This window comes from Onthophagus taurus, chromosome 2 (genome assembly GCF_036711975.1).
Source record: "Onthophagus taurus isolate NC chromosome 2, IU_Otau_3.0, whole genome shotgun sequence".
In the NCBI taxonomy this organism is placed as follows: domain Eukaryota; kingdom Metazoa; phylum Arthropoda; class Insecta; order Coleoptera; family Scarabaeidae; genus Onthophagus; species Onthophagus taurus.
In genome coordinates, this window is record NC_091967.1 from 22949223 (window position 1) to 22971816 (window position 22594).

The window sequence follows — 22594 nt, forward strand, 5'->3', positions numbered from 1 at the left end:
AATACAGCAGAAATGAAGGCGTTTTTAGGCTTACTCTATCTGGTGGGCGTCTTTAGAGGTGGACATCCACGATTGTCCGATTTTTGAAGTTAGGATAAATATTTTTCGAATGACGATGTCAGAAAAACGTTTCAGTTTCCTCATAAGGTGCCTAAGCTTAGATGATAAAGATACCACAGAGACCTGAGGGAAAATTGACAAATTGGCTGTAGTTAAAGAATGTTTTACAATGTTAAGACTTACCTTTCCAGCTCTGATTACCAGATTTCTTTAAACGCTTTTTGTAGTATCTATGGAATTTTCTGTAACATAGACTGCTAAATCAAAACGGCATAAACGCCGAAATGGTTGATTTTACTTAGCTACAATGCTGAACAATATTGGTTAAAGTTTGTGCAAATACCTATTTGAATGTCGTTTAGGCTTGGCAGTATTGATATATTGTAACTTAAAGAATTTGTTATCTCACAAACTTAGACTTTTACACAGCTACATTTTTAGATTCCACCTTAATGAAACAACATGTTTTTAAGGATGATATCTTATATAACTAAACAGAATACATAAACCAAATGATTTATTTCTAAATAAAGATTTTTAAATTAAAATTAGGGAATTAGGTAACAATACTTAAAATAAATCAACACATTTCTTTTAATATTTAATAAAACAACTATTTTTTTGCTACTATCACATTAATCCAAGACATAATCAGTCATTTAATAATAATAAATCAATATTTCTTAAAAAAAAAACTAAAGACATTAAATATCCACAGGATTACTATTAATTAATTTCTTATCTAATTCTTTTTCAGCTTCCGTACCTTCATACATAGCATGTTGTTGCAACAATTTTTGCAACCTTAACATTTCAAACCGGGCTTTTGAATAATTATATCTACAATGGGCCCAATACGATATCGTAATCACTCCAAAAGAAGCTACCGCACAATGACTAGCCATCAATGGTTTACTGGTAAACATGAAATACATTAAACCACAACCCAATCCTCCCGAAATTCCATATAAAAAACTGTTTCTGAAGCATGGTATTTTGGTTATGTCTTGACCAAAAAGAATTATGGCCTAAAATTTTAATACAATTATATATCCACAAATTAGAAATATATTTACGCATAAATACCTTATCTTCTGACATTGTGTTTTTAAATTCTTATAAAAATTATATTTTGAGAGTACTACATAACCTTAAAAATCTTATGATTTTTGGTGGTGAGTGCTGCCATCTAACATCCACTATAGAAATTTATAAATGTTGATTAAACGATTTCTTTTAAAGATTGTTATTATATAACAATATTATATTATAATAATAATTGCATTAATAAATGATTTTATTCATTTTTGAGTTTAAAATACTTTTTATTTTAAAAACCTTTAATGCTGCCATCTATAAAGGATTTTCAGAAACAATAATAATTTTTGTAAATGGAAATTTTTTTTTATTTTAAATAATAAATAAAAAAAAAAGTTAAAGTAATAAAATTATATTTTAATGGTTTTATGTTTAAATAATAATTTTAATAAATTTATTATTAATAACTGTTGGGTAGATTTCTATTTTATCGTCCCAATTGTCTTTTTGACGTGTGTGGGGATGACAGTTACGGTACGGTGAGACATCTATAGGTTCGGTCGTTCAAGAACGGTTTTTAGTAGTAGATTGCCGTCAGTGGTAGAATTTCAACTCAGTTTTTTTCGTTGGTGTTTCGTGACAACATTTTTCTGCGTATCTCGTGAGTTATTAAATGTATCCACTACAATTTACTCCATCGTAGTCCAGGATTTCCTGTGCCAATGTTTAGGTAGGTATTCGATAATTTTTCGTCTATTCGTAGCCGATCGTTTTCCTTCCTCATACCCGAAATGTAATACGCCGCTAATCGGAAAGGTTTTTTTATAGCCTGCGGAAAAGAATTAACCTACCTTCAATATCGAACCACCACCAAGTGATCGAAATCATTTCGTAAGAATTTGACATGAATTTATCATGCGTTATTTTATACTTTTACAAAAAAAAATAACAGTATCTTGTAACTGTTAGAGAAAAAGCACCGAGGTAGTCATGCAGAATATAATTATCATGTTTATTTTAATTTGCCTTAAGTACTTAGTATGTGAATATAATATTAATTTCTTTTAAAATAATTAGAAGATTATCTTGTAATTTGAATGCTTCCAATTAAATTATTTACTTAAATATGCTGTAGAAATGTAGTAATTACTACTTCAATAATTCATGTTTAATAATGAATGTAAAGGTTCTTTGTTAGCAACAAATATGTTTATGTTTGATAATAAATATACATGGAATTGATAACGCCAGGTAATAACATAAGGTAAACATAGGAAATGGTCGGTTTTATGCTTGATCATTTCGATTATGACAAGATATAATAAGATAATGATAAAATTAAGCTTATAACAAACCGTTGGAATTACTGTATTTAAATAATTATTCTGACACTCAGCGTTGCCAACCTATGTCGGTCAAATGTCGATTACATTATTTTAGACCTGGAAGTAATGTGTATATAAATATGAAAATTAACATTAAGAAATTTTAATCTATAAATAGAGACAAAATAATTTCAATGTTCTCCTCCTTTTAAAAGAAGAAAGACCAGATGTTATCACTTATTGTTAGCACATTCTGGGGATCACATCATATAGGGTGTCTCAGCAACCGTATATATTGTGGAACAATATATTTTTACATATTTGGATTTGTCTATTTTCAAGGTTTATGAATAATTTTACTTTTTCCAATTTGATTCGATCGTTCTCGAGTTATTCGATTTTTTCTAAAAAAATCTGCTCTAGCAGGCATTTGTTCAAAATATCAGAAAACACTCGATTTTTGGGATATCAATTTAGGATTCAGAACATGATTAAGTAACATGATGGAGTAGTTTGGTACGAGAACGGCTGTCTACATCGTTTGGTCACTTTACTATGGCACGTTAACTTTTCGAAATTTTGAAGGACCAAAACTTCATTTTTTTAAATGGCACCCCCCATATTTTATTACTTAGTCGTCTTCGGCGTCTCATTTTACATATTTTATATTACATATGTCCCATACCTAACATTAATAGTTTGGGTGATAATTAGGGTTTTTTGAAAAATGCACACATATCGATATTGTCAAAGTCTCACTGGTTTACGTCACTTGCTGCATGTGAGCTAATAATTATCTGTTAGGTATAACGGAGTATAAATATTTTACAACTATCCGTAGCCGTATCCGTGCTTGTCCTTGATTGAAGATCAAATTTTTCCTTTTAGGTTGTCCGTTCAGAGCTGTTCTTCCTTTTCTTTTCTGAAACGTTTTCAGGATACTGCGAATCTCTAAACAGCGAAATAGTGATTACGCTTGCCTTATAGTTCAGTACCTTACGTCTGATAATCTGTGGGCGTTTTTGTTTTGGCGTGATCAGGCATTGGTCCTTTGCCATCTGGATGAAACTGCTGTGTGTTGATTCCGGAATCTCGTGCATAAGAATTTTGTGTTTCTAATGGTACTACTTCATTACTTAAGCCGACAAAAAATCACATTAAGATGCCCTTAAGCTCGGATTTTTCAGACTGAAGTTCTTGCCATAAAGTTCTGCACCGTTTTCAACCTTGAGAAGAGACAAAAGGGCATCAATAAACACCTTTACGGACAATCGGGTCACCCACTGGTCAAAGAACGTACTGATAACTTGAGAAAACTCTCCAGGGTTAATGAAGTTTCCCTATGGTGGTTTGTAGGTTATGAAGACATTGCGGGTAAGAAAAAGTGGACAAGCTGACCAAAGAGGCAGCGAGGACGTCCTTTATTGAACCCCAACCTAGCTGTGGACTACAAAAAAGCCACTTAAAACAGGCGATTAACACATGGGAGGACTCGAAGGTAAGCCTCACGTCCCTAAGATACCATCTCTTCAACAAAGGACAAACTGAGGATCAAATTTGTCGATTTGCAACGATAAGTCAGAAAGTGCGGAACATCTTCTGTATGACTGTATCGCCAGAGGTCGCCGAAGACACAAAATTTTCGAAAAATTTTGCCTGACACCTACTGACATAAAGGAACAAGACTTTGGAGCAACACTAAGGTTCATCAAGCACCTAGATCTGACCTAAACCTTTAGAGGGTGTTAGTTACAATAGATCGTATAGGTAGCGGTGACGAAACAGTCTGCTTCCTTCAGCCCGACAGCAACAAAAAACTGGTACTACTTACTCCAAGGACGAAGATGAAATCAGAAGATGAGTCTTTTTCTCTTGATGTAGAACACACTGAGACTGTCTCATCTGTTGTATCACTCTTCTTGAAGTTGCTGGGTTTTCTTCCAATCATAGAACATCAGAATTTTTTCATCACAAAATGTTTCAAGTAGCATGAAGACTGCTTTAACCCTTTCAATATTGCTGGGATATATACATCTCAAAGTATGGCCTAAAGTCGTATTGAAAGATTAACCCCTTAAGGAACGATTCTTTTTCAAATACATGCAAATGTGTATAGTATGTCCCGAGATATTTCGGGCCTGGTCCTTAATGGGGATTTGATGAGATGTTTAATGGGCAATATAACGTGATGTTTATCAGCAACACTTGCAATATTTGCCTCCTGTTGAGATGACGCTCCATGAAATATTAGCATAACTTCTTCGGCTATCTTATATTCGGAAAAGTTGTCAAGTCGTCTGATGAAAATAGCCGTTGTCATACAGCTCCTGCCGCTCATGGAAGTCACTGTTTCAGGTGGCATATATTTCACCCATTCTGGCTTCAATCGCGGGCTTTTGTGGATAACCATAGGTGGAATAGTAGTACCAACACTATTCTCGTATGTAATAATTGCTACATTTTCTGCATGGTGAGGTGCAACTTTTTACATCTTTGTTTGGTAGAACAACTTGTTGATGATGAACTCTTTCAGGTTTTGTCGTAACATCTTTAATTATTGCGTTTTTACTTTTGTGAAATAATCATTAACCATGAATTTGTTTAATTTCATAGCTCGGCTAGGATTCATTTGGATGGCGTTGCTAGAATAATCGAAGCCACTTTCTGCCAGCGAGTAGCTTTGACATATCCAATAGGTGAGGTATACAGGTGTTTCTGTAAGTCGTGGCATAATTTTAATCACCAATAATAGAGCCAAAATGATGACGATTCGTGTAAAATTTTTTTGTCTCAATCCTTAATAAATGGCTAAGATATAGATTATCAAAGTTAAGAAATTTTTAAGCATTTTTCTTAAATATTTTCAATATGGTTTGTCTTAGATAGATAACATTTCTCAAACAGTGCAATGTTATCATGTGAAATCGTTTAAGATTACTTTTGAAAATGTGCAATCAATGCTACACAGGTGTTAACAAAGGTTATTTCTTTAAAACTTTTTATTATATCATAAACCATTAAATTTTCCCACTGATTCTAAAGGCCTATTTCATTTTAAAACTATTTTTACTCTTACAAATTTGATTAGATGCTTCGTTTTTGAGTTATTCACAAAAACGATTCAAATTCGTTTAAAAAAAATCTGTCAAATTATTACTCAACGTAGCATAAAATATGGATTTTCTTCAGTACAATTATTGTTCAGCATTTTTCAAATGAATGGTTATCTGCAAAAAATACTTTTTTCTAAAAACGCAGCATCAATAGTACACTTTCCATCATAGTATGGCAACACTATACTTGCAACGCATGATCAGCAATTTTTAATTCTTGTACTCTCGGCAAATGGTATGGATACAATTGCTGTTCATGTAGGACATGCCAAGACGTACTTTTGGATATTCTGAAATGTCTAAACTGATGGTGCCTCAAAGTTCAAAATGTTTTCTTCTAGTTGGGGTGCACGAACTGACCTCTGATTCCCGTTATTTACATACTTCTGTCTTAAATTTCCTGTCTCACGTAAATGTCTTTTGATATTTAGAAATGTTTTTCTATCAGGTTGTCTTTACTTACAATTTGTTTTCATAGGCACCTACGATTGTTGAATTATAGATTGTTGATTAATAAAACATTCCAAAATCGAGGTTGTATCTTTTTGCAATCTTTTTGCGGTTATGACATAATAAAGAAGTTTTAAAGAAATAACCTTTGTGAACACCTGTATAGCATCGATCCCGTGTTGGCATATTTTTGCAAAAGTGGTCTTAAACGATTTCTCATGATAACATTGTACTGTTTTCCAAATTTTATCTTTCTACGATAAACCATATTGAAAATATTTAAGAAAATGTTTAAAAATATCTTAAGTTTGATGGCCTATATCTTAGCCACTTATGGGTTTAGACTTTTAGACCAAAAATTTTTACACGAATCGTCATCATTTCCACTCTAGTATTTGTGATTAAAATTATGCTACGACTTACAGAAACACTTTGTATGTACCTCAGACAAAAATTGATCACAACACGCAACAACTGTTATCGGCGGAATTCGGTGCACTTCAGAAGCTTTTTTAACTCTTATTTCAACGTCCATTGCTGTCATAACTTCAACTGCTTTTCTGACCAGACGTGATGTAAAAAAAAAGTATTAGGCTCTTTTTTGGAATTTTCTGATAAGAAAGGTAAAATAACTTATAAAGGTAGTACAAAATTTTAAAAAGATTAGGTAGGTGACGTCAAAGGTATGCATGGCATTGCATACCAAAGACATGCATTGTTTACTCTAGTCGTAAGTTTGTATAGAAAATCATAATACCTATTACGGCTACCTTCTTCCTAACTTTATATCATTGTACAACAAATTATAAAGAATTAAACTCTCTGACAATCAAGTATCTGAGTAGACCGCTGCAATATATTTTAGACTCTTACTAGACAGAATAATATTGCAGGCAGCTGTCGAGTTGGAAGCACTAACACTAAGAACTGGAAACTGGAACTAGAAACATTTCGGTTTAGCCGTGCATCTCTTAAGACGGCTAAACCTGAAGAACTTCACAAAATCTAAGAATATATTCTTTGAATATATATGGAAATATTAGAAAATTCTCTGGATATCTTCAGAAATCTTTACAAAACGTTTGAAATCTTTGAAACTATTCTAAGAACAATTAGCTATCCTAGAAAAGCATAAAAAATTCTTCAATGTTTATGGAAATCCGTAAAATTTACTGAATATCATTAGAAAATGTGGGATCATAGGAAATCTAACTCCTATCTAGAAATTTATGGATATATTTGGAAATTACTTAATTGGCCGGAAATGTAGAACTCCTTTGGAAATAATTTCAAAATCTTCTCGAATAAATCTCCTGGGATGAATTATTCACTTTCTAACTCCTTTTCTAATTCAAATTTTAAATGTATTGAGCAACCGGAAATGGTAGTTAACTTAAATATCTAATTGATGTTTCATATTTATTTATTTATTAAAAATTTCATTTATATTTGGTGTATAGCTTACATTATAATAAATAAATATTGTATAAAAAGTTACATGTCGGATTATACGAGGTAGTCCCGGAGAAACTCTCGATTATTCTCTCGATGCGTTGCTAAACCTGAATATTTCTAGGTCTAATGTTAGTTCTACTTTAAACCTGATCAAAATAAATAGTTCATTTAAATCAGTAGCAAAGTTCTATATCGCTATTGCGGTAGATTACCTTTTATATCAGTAGAGTTGGCAGCGCTGCTCACACTATATAATTAATTTCCTCTAATTCAATCAAAATTATCCTTTCAGATCACGATAAAATGATGATGGAACACAGATCTTTGGACCCATACGAACAACAACTGTTAAAAGTCTTCGATAGTTACGATTATGATCAAAAAGGTAGCTTAGATCGTGACGGTCTCGTACAACTTTGTCAAACATTACAACTCGAAGAACGGGGCACGGAACTTATAAAGTGCTTGTTGAACGAAGCGAAAAGACGAGCGACTTTCGTCGAATTCAAAGATGCGCTTCTCGCCTTGCTCGGCAACATTCAAAATTCCTCCGAAAACATCAACCAAGTTGACGGTTCTCCCGAAAGAGAAGTCAGTCCAAAATTCGTTTACGGTTCGAAAAAATATGGAAGACGATCGCGTCCGAGGAGCGATGAAATAGTATCCCCAATTAAAGAGAGGAACGATTCTAAATGTAATATTAATAATAACGTGAATTCCGTGCAAAGATCGAATTCGCAAAGTGATGTTTTGTATACGAAAAAGCGCAAGACTAGTGTTAATTTAAAGAGATGTACTTCGTTCCCGGGGAGTAACTTAATTGATAATGAGTATAACGATGAAACGTTTATTAATAATCATTTGATTTGCACTGAATCGATGTTGAGAGAGGCGTGGAAAAAATTAGGTGTGGGTGAGGATGGGTATTTGAATCAGACGGAGTTAATTTTAGTTTGTAACGCGATCGGGTTGAATGAGTTAGCTAATGGGGTACTTCGTCAGATTTCCGATCGATTAATAAACGATTTCGATCATCGGATTAGTTTCGAGGAACTTCTCGAGATTTTACAACGAGATGAAGCATGGAGCGACGTCCTAAATAGCACCCCCAAATCAGATTTAAACATATCATGTCCTTCAAACGATTCAATCTTTTTAAACTCCAAAAGCGTCCAATACATAACATTAGGACCAAGGGGGAATGGTTACATCAACATTGACACATTAATTGAACTCTGGGAAATGGCTGGTATAACATCCCCAAAATTATTGATAAATGATTTAGGATTTACCTCAAACGATATTGATATTGTCGAATTAGCTTCGGTTCTTGAAAAAGAAATAAAAGGAATTCAAGAAACGTCAAGATCTGATTTTTCAAACCCACACATTGCGTTGCTTCAAGCTGTTTTAGCCTTGTATCAATCCGAAATAAAATGTTTAAAAAATATTTTAGAGCAAATGCAAGCGGAGCGAGAAAAATTAAAATCAGATGTATCCGAGGCTAATAATAGGGCTTCGCTACTTGCCCAAGAAGTCGACGATAACCACGCAAAAATGGAAAAAAGCACTTTAAAACAAGTAAGACACCTCGAACAGCGACATTCCGAAATACTTAAAGATCTCACCGAACAATTTTCGAATGAGAAAGATCAAATGTCGTCACTTAATAAAAATTTAGAAGAACGTATTAAGAATTTGGAAACTGAAGAATATCGACTTCGTTCCGATTTAAATGTCGCCCATAAATATCACAGTTCCATCGAGAAAGAAAATCAAACGTTATCGAATCAAGTAACGGAATTGGAGCAAGCTCGGGATACTCTTAATGAACAGGTGAGGAGTTTAGAGTACGAGAAGCAACAAAGTCACGATTCCGAACAACTTCATATCCAAAGTCTTGTGGCTAAGTTGTCGGAGCTACAGTTGGAAAATGTACGTTTACGAGATCGCAACGATGAGATGCAATCCGAGATTGAGAGTTTAGTGAGAAGTAAAACTGTCGTCAATGCCTCATTCAGTGATACTTCGATTGATAATGTTCCCGTTTTGCTGTGTGAAGGTGTTGGAGGAGGACATGGTGCCAAACGAAGGAGTGATGAGTCGCCTTCTAAAGATTTGAACGTTTTAGGATTAGGTAAGTTTTAATTTTTTTAATTTATAAAAAATGTTTCAAAAAATATTTAAATATGTCTTTTCATAAAAGATATACATAAATTTTGTGGTAAGAAACTAATTATTACTCCTCACATGGTGAAGTAATTTTATCGGTTCCTTTCTCTCTTTGTCCCGGGTTTACGACCGAATAAATTATGATTTACATTATGTAAAGATCGAAATTAGTTTTACCAAATATAGACGTGAAGTTGTCTTTTTCTTATTCACGCCTATTTAACTTGAATAACCCTTCAGTATTTGTAAAATATAGTCTTAAAAATTTGTAAATCTTATAGTTGCTTATCATATTTTCATTACTTTTATAATATAAATTTATTTTGATTATTCCCCGTTACAATTTGAAATGTTAAGTATTATTTATGATAGGTATTTTAGTAATTTAATATCACTTCCGGGAAATTATCAATTAAATAATTAATAACAAGGACCGGTTATACTAGAAGCTGACACGTGATGACCCAGTACTGGATAATTACCGTTCCAGAAACTGGCATGGGAAATGAGGTAAATACATAGGTTGGTACTAAAGCAGATTTTATTACCTTTTTATATAGTAATAAATCTATTATATAATTGTTGATGTATATCTTATAAAAGAGTACAATAAACACTAGCATAAGAACGCTAAAAACCAATCATGCAATATCACTACTTGCGACATTTCTCCTATAACCATAATAAAACGATATAATGGATTAGTATTGTTCGACGGGCTAAATTCCTCAGACGAAAACTTTAATGTTAACGTGTGTTTTACTGTTAATCTGGTTTATTTAGTACCGGTGAAAGTAAAAATACCGTTCCTTCAATTAAGTTTGCAATTAAGTTAGGATGGAATTTTTGTTTTATTTTTTGTTGGTTCGATGCCACATTGAAATTAATTAATATTAATTTATAAGCAAATTAAATTCAGTTTATAAATTTTGCATAACATTATACTAAAAACGAACGTGGATAAGTGAGCTCTCTAAGTTAATGAGAAACCTCTATCAAATCTGGTCGTCTAAATATGAGAAACAAACAGTTTTAACAACTCAATGTACAATGTCATCTGGATTTATGATGATACCCACGTTGTCAAGTCGAACTTCATCAGGAATGAAGTCTTCAAATGGTGAAGACCGATATATAGGGTGATTTATTAGCTCACCATCAAACTTTGACATATGATAGCTAATCCAATTATCAAAAAAAAAATGTTAATGTCCTATTTCAATTATTTATGAAATTATAACACTTTAAAGTTTTAATTTTTATATCATAATTAACTGCTACATTTTTTTAAAACACATAAATATTGCAAATATTGTTCAAAATAGCCTCCTTCTGCTAGAATACATGCTTCACAACGACGAATTAAAGAGTTCTTCAGCCGAATTAAAATGTCTGGTTGATTTCTTATTACAGTAGCAGCTATTTGTATTCTGTTTAATAACTATTCTCGTGTATTAATGTTGATGTAAACGTTGATGCTGAAACGTTGTTGAAAGTTTCTTGGTCTAATGCATCGCATGCGGATTTTGTAATGCCCAGATATGTTCATTATGGTAATTATTTATACCATCTCGTGTAAAACATGATTCATCTGTCCAGAGAACATTTGAAATGAAGTCATTATTTTGGACATGTTGCTGCAATAACCATTCACAAAATGCTAACCGTTGCTGATTATCTCCTGGCTGAAGAGCTTGAACATTCTGTTTATGATACGGATGTAACGGAACATACGGATGTATGTTGTGTGCTATTCTTCGAGTGCTGATGGAAGGATTATCAATGACAGCATTAATTACAGCTTCTTCGTCCTCTACATTAAATCATTCATATGTTCATTAACATTTTTTTTTTGGTAATTGGATTAACTATCATATGTCAAAGTTTGATGTTGAGCAAATAAATCACCCTGTATAGTCAAGGTTTATTGATACTACTATCATCTTCTGTCTTCATCAGACGTATCGTAATATACCCTTTTACCACTTTTTACCTCGCACATTTGTTTGAAAATTAGAAATTGCGTTATCGTTATATAAGTTCTCGCCTCCCATATATTTGTTATATTGTCAATTATGTTTGGCTGAGAAATCATCATGCCTTTTCTGTTCATTTCGGTTATATTTTTTAGCGGTAGACAATACTCCATACTCATCATGGTGCTAAGCCCTGTTTGAGCCATGACCTTCTTAAGAGGGGATTTCTCGTTTAGAATTCCGATTTTTTTAGGTATCTTAATTAATATATACACGTAAGCCTGATTACAGCCGTTCTGTTTATCTAAAGCTAATAATCTAATGAGATTCTTAAAACGTACATCGCAAGCTATATTTCGAAGAAAACGGGATTGAAGTTTTTATAACTTTTATGTTGTGGTAGCTTCGAAATACAAGTATGTACACTTAATCTGCTATTCCAGGACCATGAAGGAATCCGTCTTCCAGGTCGTAAATATCCTGGAAGTTTGCCCTTTCGTCTCTGTGTTGCGCTGTTTGTGTTTTTTGCGAAATCGGCCGAGTGCCTTTCTGCTTGGCTAATGTGGACCTCGTTGTGGCAATGCGTTTGTTCTACTTGTTAGCTAATTTTTACTCCCGTCCAATAAATTTGCAACTTAAATTGTTATCGAAATTAAATGTAAATTCCAAATTAACGGATTTAAACATTCAGTGTTATTCCTGCAAACCTGTAAATTCAGCGGTGGACTTAAGTGAACCAGTGGATTCGGCTTTAAGTCACTTATACAAATTATCTCAGTTTTCTGGATAGTTTTGATGTTGTGGCTTTCCATCTAGGGAACTTTTATGATAGTAAGTGCACTATCCAAATTTTGTTCATATCTTCCACTGTCTCGGAATATCTGTAGATAGCCAAGCCATAATACCTTGTTAGTTAATTGTTCTCACCAACATGTTCATTTCTCTTTTTATTCCATACGTTACCGTTAAGAGTATACATTTAATACACTATAACTTTAACTTTAAATAGATTTTCACAAAGTTATTCTACAACGTACATAATTGCAAGAAAATTTCTTTTTAGACCGAAATCCTCTCTTAAGGACATCCTTTCATACATGAGATTTCAGTATTTCGTGTTCGCTCATTCCCTAGATATAGCAAATCCATTTTAGTCGGCATACTTAGAAGAAGTTAATATTTAGTTCTTATATTTCAGGTACAATTTGTGGTTAAGAAGAATTCTTGATTTATTATTTGTATCTGTCAACGACCTTTCTTTCAAAGCATACAGCATTTCTTCATTCTTTATTGTTAATCTCCATGTTTCAAATACGTATATTAGGACTGGTCTAATAATTGTCCTATATAATCTAATTTTCGTGTTTTTGAGGTATAATATGATCTTAATTGATTTGGCAGGTCGTAATAGCATTTCTTTGTATATATTATTTGTTTTCTGATTTCCTTGGTGGTGTTATTGCTGCTATCAATTAACTATTTACTTCTTAAAGGATATTATAAAGTTATGTATTAACATATAGCAACCACTTCGAACCAGTTTTTGAAGAAGGTTGCAACATGGCATCCGAAACGTCAAACCTTTTATTAAAAGACGCACGGCAAAACCCGAAAGTTTCTAGTGTTAGTTCTAGTTTTAGTTCTAATCTTAGTTTAATTAACACATAGCAAGTTAGAAAAAAAGTTTACAAGAAATTTTAATTCGAACGTTCTATCATACAGAACTTGGGCTAAAGAAAGTAATATTCTTAAAATTAATATTTATTGAAGCTAAAGGCTTAAATCAACAAATAAACTTATAACTAATGGAAGAGACATTTTTAACAAACCAGTTCTCACTTTATCTTGATTTGTATGTCTACTTTTAGATAAATTCTAAAATAAAACTTTAATACACTACTTTATTGGTTTGACGACAGTTTTATAGATTTCCATTTTCGTAGTTTTCGTTCACTTCTCTATTTCTGGAACTAATCTCGTAAATATAAGATGATTGTAAAAAAATTGGATATTTGAATTCCTCTTTTTCTAGAAGACAAAAATATAAATTTTAAATTATGTAATTAAATCGCCTAGAAAATGTTTCTTAAAGGCAAAGGGAGTATTGTTCCATTTAAGCAATAGTTTACCTTGTTAAGAACATCTTATAAAGATGATATACAAGTATTTATGTTAGAATAAAGTTCAGATTGTAATACTTTGATGAAACCTTGACCAATATATGGATACATTTAGTAATATCTTATTCAAACATTAAAATTGTTCTTAGTTTTTGACTTATTTTTTACACAGATTTTTTAATTGATTACTTTTGTAGCGCATTGTATAAGTTTATGAATAAAGATTGAATTATTCTGGCTTAACCTTGATAATCGATGGAACTGATTCGATTATTTCACACTTTCCATATCGAATTTAGAATTAACATTGAATTTATTTAATTTATAAATGCTATTTATTCATCTTTTTTGCCGTTTATGAATATTAAATAATAAATTTAAAACACTTTGTTATAACATACAGGAAATCCTGGACGCGATCATTTTGAAATTATTTTCTAAGTATAATTCAAAAGATCTGTGAGAAGTCTTCCTGGATTCAATTGCTGATGAGTTGGAAACCTATCATCTTTGAAATGATTTAATTGAAAGAACATTCCTGCTTCAAGTAAATTAAATTGCTTTTAGTTACAGTTATATATATATTTGTAATTACACATTTGATTCTGTGCAGAATCTGTTATAAATGGTTTAAATTTATTCAGTTTGGTGTTTGTAATAAAGAGTGTAGTCGTAAATTACAGTCTGTTAATACACGTTCGTTGGATCTCTTTGGTAGCTAAATGTACTTTCATAAACGTTATAATGACTCTATTAAAACTATATTTAGTTCCCTTTCTGTAAACTACTAATTTTCTCCATTTACAATCACATAAATCTAACGTTTTACTGAATTCCTATTATTAGCATTACTTAAGGAATTGAGATCAATTCAGTGAGTTTAAAATTTTAATATATTTTGTTGATGGGAAATTATTTTATGGCTCAACAATTATGGTACCTTTCACACAGGATATGAAAGGAAGATTTTTTCTTTTTTAAGTTCTATGATTTAATTAACGTTTTGCGTTAAATATTGTTTCAATGGCTAACGTTCTGTTAATATTAACACGAAGATCAACATATTTGTGTAGTTCTACCACCATAATTCGTATCTTTATTATATTTTACAATGATATATGACTAGAAAGTAACAGGTAATAAGTTATAAATAAATTGTTATAAACAGTTTTCACGCGGAGTTCATGCAACACACACGTCAACGTCAATAATATCTACGTTATAACAACAACAACCACTAACACAACCGTATATGGTTTATTTTTCCGGTTTCCCAGGTTCGCACTCACGCTATCTTAGGTAATTATCACCGGTTTAGAAACTTGCATATATCCAAGTACACTTAACAACGGTTCTCTTACTACGACAACGTAAGCGCCAAACAAAGAAATGAAAAAAGAAATTCAACGACGTATTTTTCAGGCCATAAAGATGTACCCTATTTTTCATTTCAAATGTATGATCATTGTTTAATGTTAACTGGAATGAAGTGGCTAATAATAAGTTTACCGTTTAATAATAAAAACCGTAATTTATATTTAGTTTCCCACCTTAATTTATGTTTTTATTAATTACCGACTTGTACACAAACGGTCACCTACTGACACAAATGCGGCGGTTATAATTGGTTGTTGTTTGTCCGAGTGGGTTTTAGGTTGCAATAAAACGAAGCAAATTGATTTTATCACCACGCATTGTGTGGGTATAATTAGCGAAGGCTTAATATTTACGTCCATCTTGTATTAGCACCTATAGAGAAAACCAATAACAACGTAAAAGTTTTTTAATAGTATTGTTTGTATTTCAAGGTTGTGAGGTCAGATCGTTAGTTCTAGACGGTCAAAGATAACTCGGCTAATTTATTCAAATATAGGATTGGTGATAGTAGTTATATGTCCGGAAAAACATTAATACAAAAATAGTTGTATTTCTGTACTTACATTTTTTTGGCAGTGTTGTCAAAACGAACATTTGAATTGTATACTAACAACCTTTAACAGGTTTTTAATCATTTCACAATAAGTATCTAAATATTGTCTACATTTTTTTTAGGTCAGATATATTAACGTTTTTAAATATGATTAAACCTATTAATTGAGTAACATATGTACAAGATTTTCCAATAAATGAAATTACTTTGGGTTCAATACTAAACATTCACAAAAAATTGTAGTTGAAAAAATAATAAAATAATAAGACGTTTTGTAATGTGCGCATATTACTTTTCCATGAGTCTAAATGTGCAATGCTCGCAAATGATCTCAATGCCATTGATAAGATTGTTTCTTTTTTGCTTAGACTCATGATTCAGAATTCCGTTCACAATTGATACCGATCAAGATATAATACCAAGCGGGGCAGAATTTTCTAAGAAATGTATATACAGGGTGTTTCGGTGACTCGGGGAACAAATTTAACCGCATATACTAGAGCGCAAATGGTGACAATTCATGTAAAAAAAAATTGGTAAAAGTCCTCAAATTGCAAAGATACAAGCCATCAAAGTTAGGAAGTTTTAACACATTTTTCCAAATATCTTAAGCACTATTTATGGTAATGTGCTGAAGTTTGATACAGTATAAATCAATATCACGTAAAATCAATAAGTCATTTATGATATATATGTGGTTAAATTTGTTCCCCGAGTCACCGAAACACCCTGTATATATACAAATACATTTGTATTATACCGTTATGCCGTTATTAATATTCGGGTCGATATTAAGAGTCGCATTCATATGTCATTACTCTTCGTAGCACACTCTCCATTACAATAACTTTTACACCATACGATATAGATGTAAATCTTTTCGTAAAAGCATGTTCCCACTGATAAATTAATCTGCTCTAATAATCGACGGAGATAAATCATTGGTTTGTCATCCAAAATTTCTAGGGTTTTGTTATCGTGTTCATTTCTTTTAGTGGGCATACCACTTCCTGGTTTACGAAGAATACCACAAGTTTCACGAAAAACAGTAGTAGATACTGACAATGAGTGTTAAATTCGTCATAAATAATTTAATGCTATCAACAATGGTGATATAATCTTATCTAGAGTTATTAACTAATACACTTCGGGCTTAAAATTCTTGGATATTATTAAAAAATTGACTTGGGTTTGATTGGTCGTCTCTACTCAAATTGAGTTAAATAGCATATGCTATTTATGTTCTTTATTTCGTATACTGATTTTATATTAAAGTAATTGTACTGTAGGTACTATAATTATTATTATTTTCGAATGTCACTAATAGAAGCAATATTAAATTATTTCTATTGATCGTGACCTATTTCATACTCGAGTAAGGCATTAAAATTTAAGACTTTGAATCGTCACAAACAATATCTGAGAAAATCATCTTCTAGCAACTTATACTCCGTATCTTTTTTCATAAAAACAGGAGGCAACACAATAAAACTATTTCAATATTGTTACAATCAATGTAGAAAGTGCAATAATTGAAACGTATCGAAAAGTGTAGTTGAACAGATACAATAGTATGTTATAGATACATTTGCGAAGTATACTAACTTTTGAAATAATGAAAAGAAGCAAAAATTAATAATTATTGACATGATTCTTTATACTGGACTTAAAGATTGTTATAGAACGACGAAGAAGAAGATTAACGAAAACAAGATAGGTGCTCATACAATCGAGAAATAACAGAACGAGAGGGCAAAATCTAACGTTTGGGGATCGGAATTTTGAGGTTGTAAATGACTGGGAAGAAATGAGAAAAATACGCGGAAGAATTACTAGCGCAAATAAGACGTATACTACGCCCTGCTCAGCCTTTTCAAGTCTGGAAACGTCCATAGAAAAACAAAGATAAAGCTTTATAAGACAATTATAAGACCAGCCCAGAAGAATCAAACAAAGATGCTTTCGAGAGAAAGATTATGCGTAGAATCTACGGTCCGGTTAAAGAAGACGAATAAAAGAAAATATGATACAATCATGAGCTATACAATCTCTTTAAGGAAGCTAGCGTTTCAACGTATATAATACTTCAAAGACTCAAATGGGCGGGTCATATAGAAAGAATGGAAGTTACAAGAGTGGCCAAAAGAGTGCATCTGAAGGAACTTGATGGCAGAAGACTAGGTGATCGCTGGTAGGATAAAGTGGAAACAGATGGACGAACCATACTACAGGTACATAATTGGAAAGCGATAGCGAGGGATAGAAGGGCCGGGAGGAGGAAAATGGAGGAGGCCAAGGTCCGAATTGAACTGTAGTGTCATTGGATGGATGGCTAGAACTACCAAGACCTAAGCTAGAGTTAACATCTCTTAGAAGAGATGCTACATCCTGAAAACAAAACCAAGGACAGGTTTAGTTAAGGGAGGGATCAAATAAGTAGTGATAACATATAATAAGACTTGTAACGAGTCTAATTTGAAAAAATGATGAATTCTAAAGTTGATGGTGCATATACATATAAGTCGACACACTTAGAACATTATAACGCAACAATCACCACCTGCGTATTTCTACACATCGCCTATCGCAAGCAATGTCTGCATCGCATGCTGGAACAAGATTTCATTGTCTTGGATCAAATCATTCATGTTTGATTGTCATTCATGTTTGGTTGTTTCAAAGTCATCGTATGTTTCTAGCGGTTTGTAATAAAGAGCTGTTATTGTTATTAACAATTGATTATTAGGGGTTTATTAAAATGGCTCAATTAAAACCTGATAATACTGAGATAGTATCTAATGTATTCAAAAATATTTAAAAGAATATACAGTGATCGAATGTATTTAAAAGTCTTTCGTTCAATTACAATTTTTGTTTTACACTATTGAAAATAGAGCGACTAGTGACAATACTGCACATTCCCAACCAAGAGAGCGAACAAAATCAAAGAAGAGAAATGACACTTTTCTCTTCTTTATAGAGGAATAGAGAAAATTCAGAATTACCATTCATACCTATTTGCTTCCAGGAAGAAAAATACGTGCAAGATGTATTTGTGAGCATTTTTTCGAGCCAATTTTTCATTGTTTCATGGTACTTTATTTGAACACATTTTCATATGTTCCATATACATTTATACTTTTAATATAATCAAGCATATAATCAAATATACCATCTTCACATATCTCTTTAAAATAATAAAAAAATCATGGATATTCTTATTTTCTTAATTCAGCGCAATGCGTCAACCAAGCAAGTACTTTAACCAGGGTCTTTATTATGTACGACTAAAAGTAAAATGTTAAATAATAGACATCAAATGATGGTTAATGAGTACCCTGCTAAAGAGTAGAATAAGAAAGAGCGAAAATGAAAGAGACAGGATGGATTATGTTGCATTGGAAAGAAAATCGGGCAATATTTAATATTTTTTGAAGATGATGGCTTTTGTTATCATTAAAAAGAGACATGTGTAGAAATAAAGTTCTACAAAAGATGTAAGATATGAAATGAAATGAAACTATAGAGCAAAACATATTTAAGAGAGATATTATTAGGTACATTGATTATTTTGCTATATTCACTTCTCCTAAATATTATTTCATAACACTAAACTCCCCTGATTGCTAGCATTTTTTTTATCATATACTTTTATATGTTTCATTTAACATTTTAATCTTAAATAAAAATTAATATAAAGACTTTTCTGTACAATAGGTCTTTATTTAAAGTTTTAGTCTTACTAGTTTATTTGTGGCTATTTCGGTCAACCTTTATATCCCGTGCAAAACAATCAGCAGAGCTGAGATACCTTCGTTGAAAGTACAAGCGGCAACTAAACCAGAAATTTCTATTATAAATATTCTAGACATATTGTATTCTTGGATAAGAAATATTTAGAGTAAATTTTAAATATTTAAAATAGCCTTAGAAAGGGGAGGAGACCTGCGTCGCTCGGTCAGCCTAACAAGGTGAACTCCAAAGGCTCTATTTCCTATAGTTTTACTCCGATGGACTTGAAATATTCTATAAAACGATAATAAAATTATTTAAGACAAACTCAAGTCATGTTAAAATTGCGTTTTAATATAAAATATAACAAAAATACGATGAGATGTAGAACTGGTTCTTGTTTCGAAGTCTCATTAACGTGAAATTATAAGCCTTTGAAATTGGAATGTAAAATTTAAAAAACTTATTTATGAAACACTTTTTGTTGGAAAATATACACAATTTTAAAAGTATACATTCATATATTTGTGAATGAGGAAAAATATGAAAAGAAGGATTTCTCGAATTAATTGACATTAATTTTTATTTAACATTGGTATCAATGGTAAAATTAATAATTATTTCAATTACAATTCACATTTTACTTTTAGTCGTGTCGTATGAAGGAAGGCCACCAGGTTAGTCAAACATTGTGTTCTGAATTTCATTCGAAAAATTTCATATCATCTATTTTTACAATTTTATTTACCAGCAGTATCTAGTTTTCTCTAAAAATGGTCTAGTCTTCGATTGAAAGTATGTCTACATCCAGCAGTAACTTGTCTTCTGTTAGCAGTATCTAATTTTCTGCAAGCAAGTCTTGAAGTCCCTGCAGCAGTATTTACTTTTCTGCAAACTGGATTGTCTTCTTCTAGCAATATGTAGTATTCCATTAGCAGTATCCAGTATTTTGCTATCAGCATTTAAAGTTCTGAAAGTAATATAACGGCTTCCATTAGAAGTATCTAATCGTCTGCCAGTAGTATTTAGTCGTCTACCAGCAGTATCTACTTTTCTGCAAGCAGCAGATTGTGTTCTTATAGCAGTATGTAGTCTTCCATTAGCAGTGTCTACTCCTCTATCAGCATTACTTAGTTCTCTGCCTGCAGTATTTAGTCTTACACCAGCAGTTTCATCATTTTTCTCTTTTTGTACCTCCACCTCCAAAATGTTATTTGCAACTATAGACTTATCGTACAGGTTTAACATTTTTAATTGAACAGTTTCCAATAACTTGAGCTTTTTTTTACATTACGTATCCAACATACCTTCTTTTGATCTATACGGCTCGTTTCTTCCTGTAAATCTTCCGGAATACCTTATCGGGAAATCAAACTAGTCATATCTACAAATTCTGTAGAATGTGGTCTAAATGACAATAGAAAATTCAAGGTTTTTTCTGTTTCTGCTTCAAACACACTATCTTTTCATGTTTTTACTAGATATTCTTTATAATAGCGTTGTTCCAACAAACGGTCCGACTCGTCGTGTACTCGTCAAATACAATCGCACATGTTAAATAATGCAATGAAATCCGCTGACATTACTTGACATGTGCGATTACATTTAACGAGTACACGACGAATCGGACCGCTTGTTGGAACAAAGCTTATATAATTGTATTTTTCCATGATTTGTCGTTTGATATTAAAGATCTGCATTAAAATAATAATTTTATTTATTAACTCCTTTTTTGAGTATCAAATAATAGGATGGTCTTTTTAACGTAGGGCAAGCAAATATCTCGAAAATGTTGCAACAAACATATTTCTCATGAAAGTTGTTTTCTACGAAAGAGGAAACAAAACGATGCTAAATTTGTTAACATTAACGTTGTTGGCGAGGTCATATAAAGGCCACCATAATTTTTTTAGTTACCACCTCACATTTTTAATGGCAAAATGTGAATCTGAGGATTTATAAATATATTGCATACATTAATATACTTAAGAAAGTATTTTCTATTAAAATGATTTAAATGTCTTATTACTTTTTAAATGTAGGTAACTTCGTAAATGCGACTTTAAAATTTTTTAAACAATTACTATTTGCTTAGTGAATTGAATTTTTTAGTAATGCTTAAATCAACAAAAAGTCATTTAAATAGATAAGGAATAAGTCACATTCATGAAAAAACCTTTTTCCCTGCGCCACATTCAATTTTTGGCTTAAATAAAAAAATGATATTGTTTTTGTGATAAAGTAAGAAAATTACTTTTTTAAAGTATTTAATTATGTCATTGGTTTTATTGGTTCAAGTTTATCAAGTTAACGAAAGTTTTGCTCCATTAAAAATTAATCGATTTGGTTAGGTTTTAACCACAGAAAGAGAAAAATGATTAATTACACAATGGTTATGTTTGTTACATTATCTCAATTGATGTTTTTGTCGATATTGGTTACAACAAATTATTAGACATCAATAGAACAATTGTAAAGATTTACAAAAATATCGCAATAAAACCATCAATGCATATTTTATTGTTTTTGTAAATGCTTGTTAAACCTACATAGAATAGAAATAGTTTAATGTTATGTGAAAATCTGCAACAGAAAGTGCACATCAATTGTGACATTAATTATTCTACTTTGGTTGAACGATCCTTTTATTATTCTTCGTCTTCGTTTTCACATCCGCTGATAAATTCTCAACGGACATCAACGCACGACTAAACAAAAACTAATTGCACGTATTTTTAACGCGACCCAGACTGGTCGATTTTACAACCATAGTAGAAACGCGAGTCACTTGCGTATTATTCTCTTCTCTTCGAGTGGAGAGAAAGTGTTAATCTTCCGTGTACATCGCATCTCGGTCCAGATCTTAGTTGTGATCTCGTCGCAGTTTTATTGTTTATCTTCATTTTTTAGATTGCTTTTGTTACCGTTTTGTTTCGGTGGCTTTTAACGAGTTTTCTGTGCAGATTGGCAAATGTACCGTGTAGAATCGATTCGTTTTATGCTTTATTTTGTATTCTTTTTGTCATAAAAATAAATTTAAAAAAATGGTTAGTACACTCCAATGCAAAACGCTTTTGCAGTGTAGTAACTTTACTTTTCTGCAGACGTTATCTCGTTAAAATAAATGTAATCGTCTTTTCGGTCGTGCTATCTCTTCTGTTCTCGGGAATTAAACTTTTACCTCTTTCATTTTCTTGCTGGGCGTAACTAAGTAGGAATTCCA

The 22594-nt window shown here is 31.9% G+C and overlaps 2 protein-coding genes across 2 annotated transcripts in view; one reads left to right on the plus strand and one right to left on the minus strand.

Annotated features, from left to right (window-relative positions):
- Positions 1 to 648: 648 nt before the first annotated feature.
- LOC111413385 (lethal (3) 87Df) lies at positions 649 to 1252 on the minus strand. Its single transcript, XM_023044343.2, has 2 exons — positions 1147 to 1252; positions 649 to 1088 (listed from the first exon to the last, which is right to left on the minus strand). The coding sequence occupies exons 1-2, from the start codon at positions 1159 to 1161 to the stop codon at positions 765 to 767; spliced, it is 339 nt and encodes a 112-aa protein (XP_022900111.1). The 5' UTR covers positions 1162 to 1252; the 3' UTR covers positions 649 to 764.
- A 365-nt stretch (positions 1253 to 1617) lies between these two features.
- Positions 1618 to 22594, plus strand: part of LOC111413389 (blastoderm-specific gene 25D) — a 58855-nt gene continuing 37878 nt past the window's right edge. Inside the window, exons 1-2 of the mRNA XM_023044347.2 lie at positions 1618 to 1828; positions 7734 to 9578. Coding sequence (XP_022900115.2) covers positions 7745 to 9578 — 1834 coding nt within the window. The 5' untranslated portion in view covers positions 1618 to 1828; positions 7734 to 7744. The remainder of the gene's footprint in view (positions 1829 to 7733; positions 9579 to 22594) is intronic.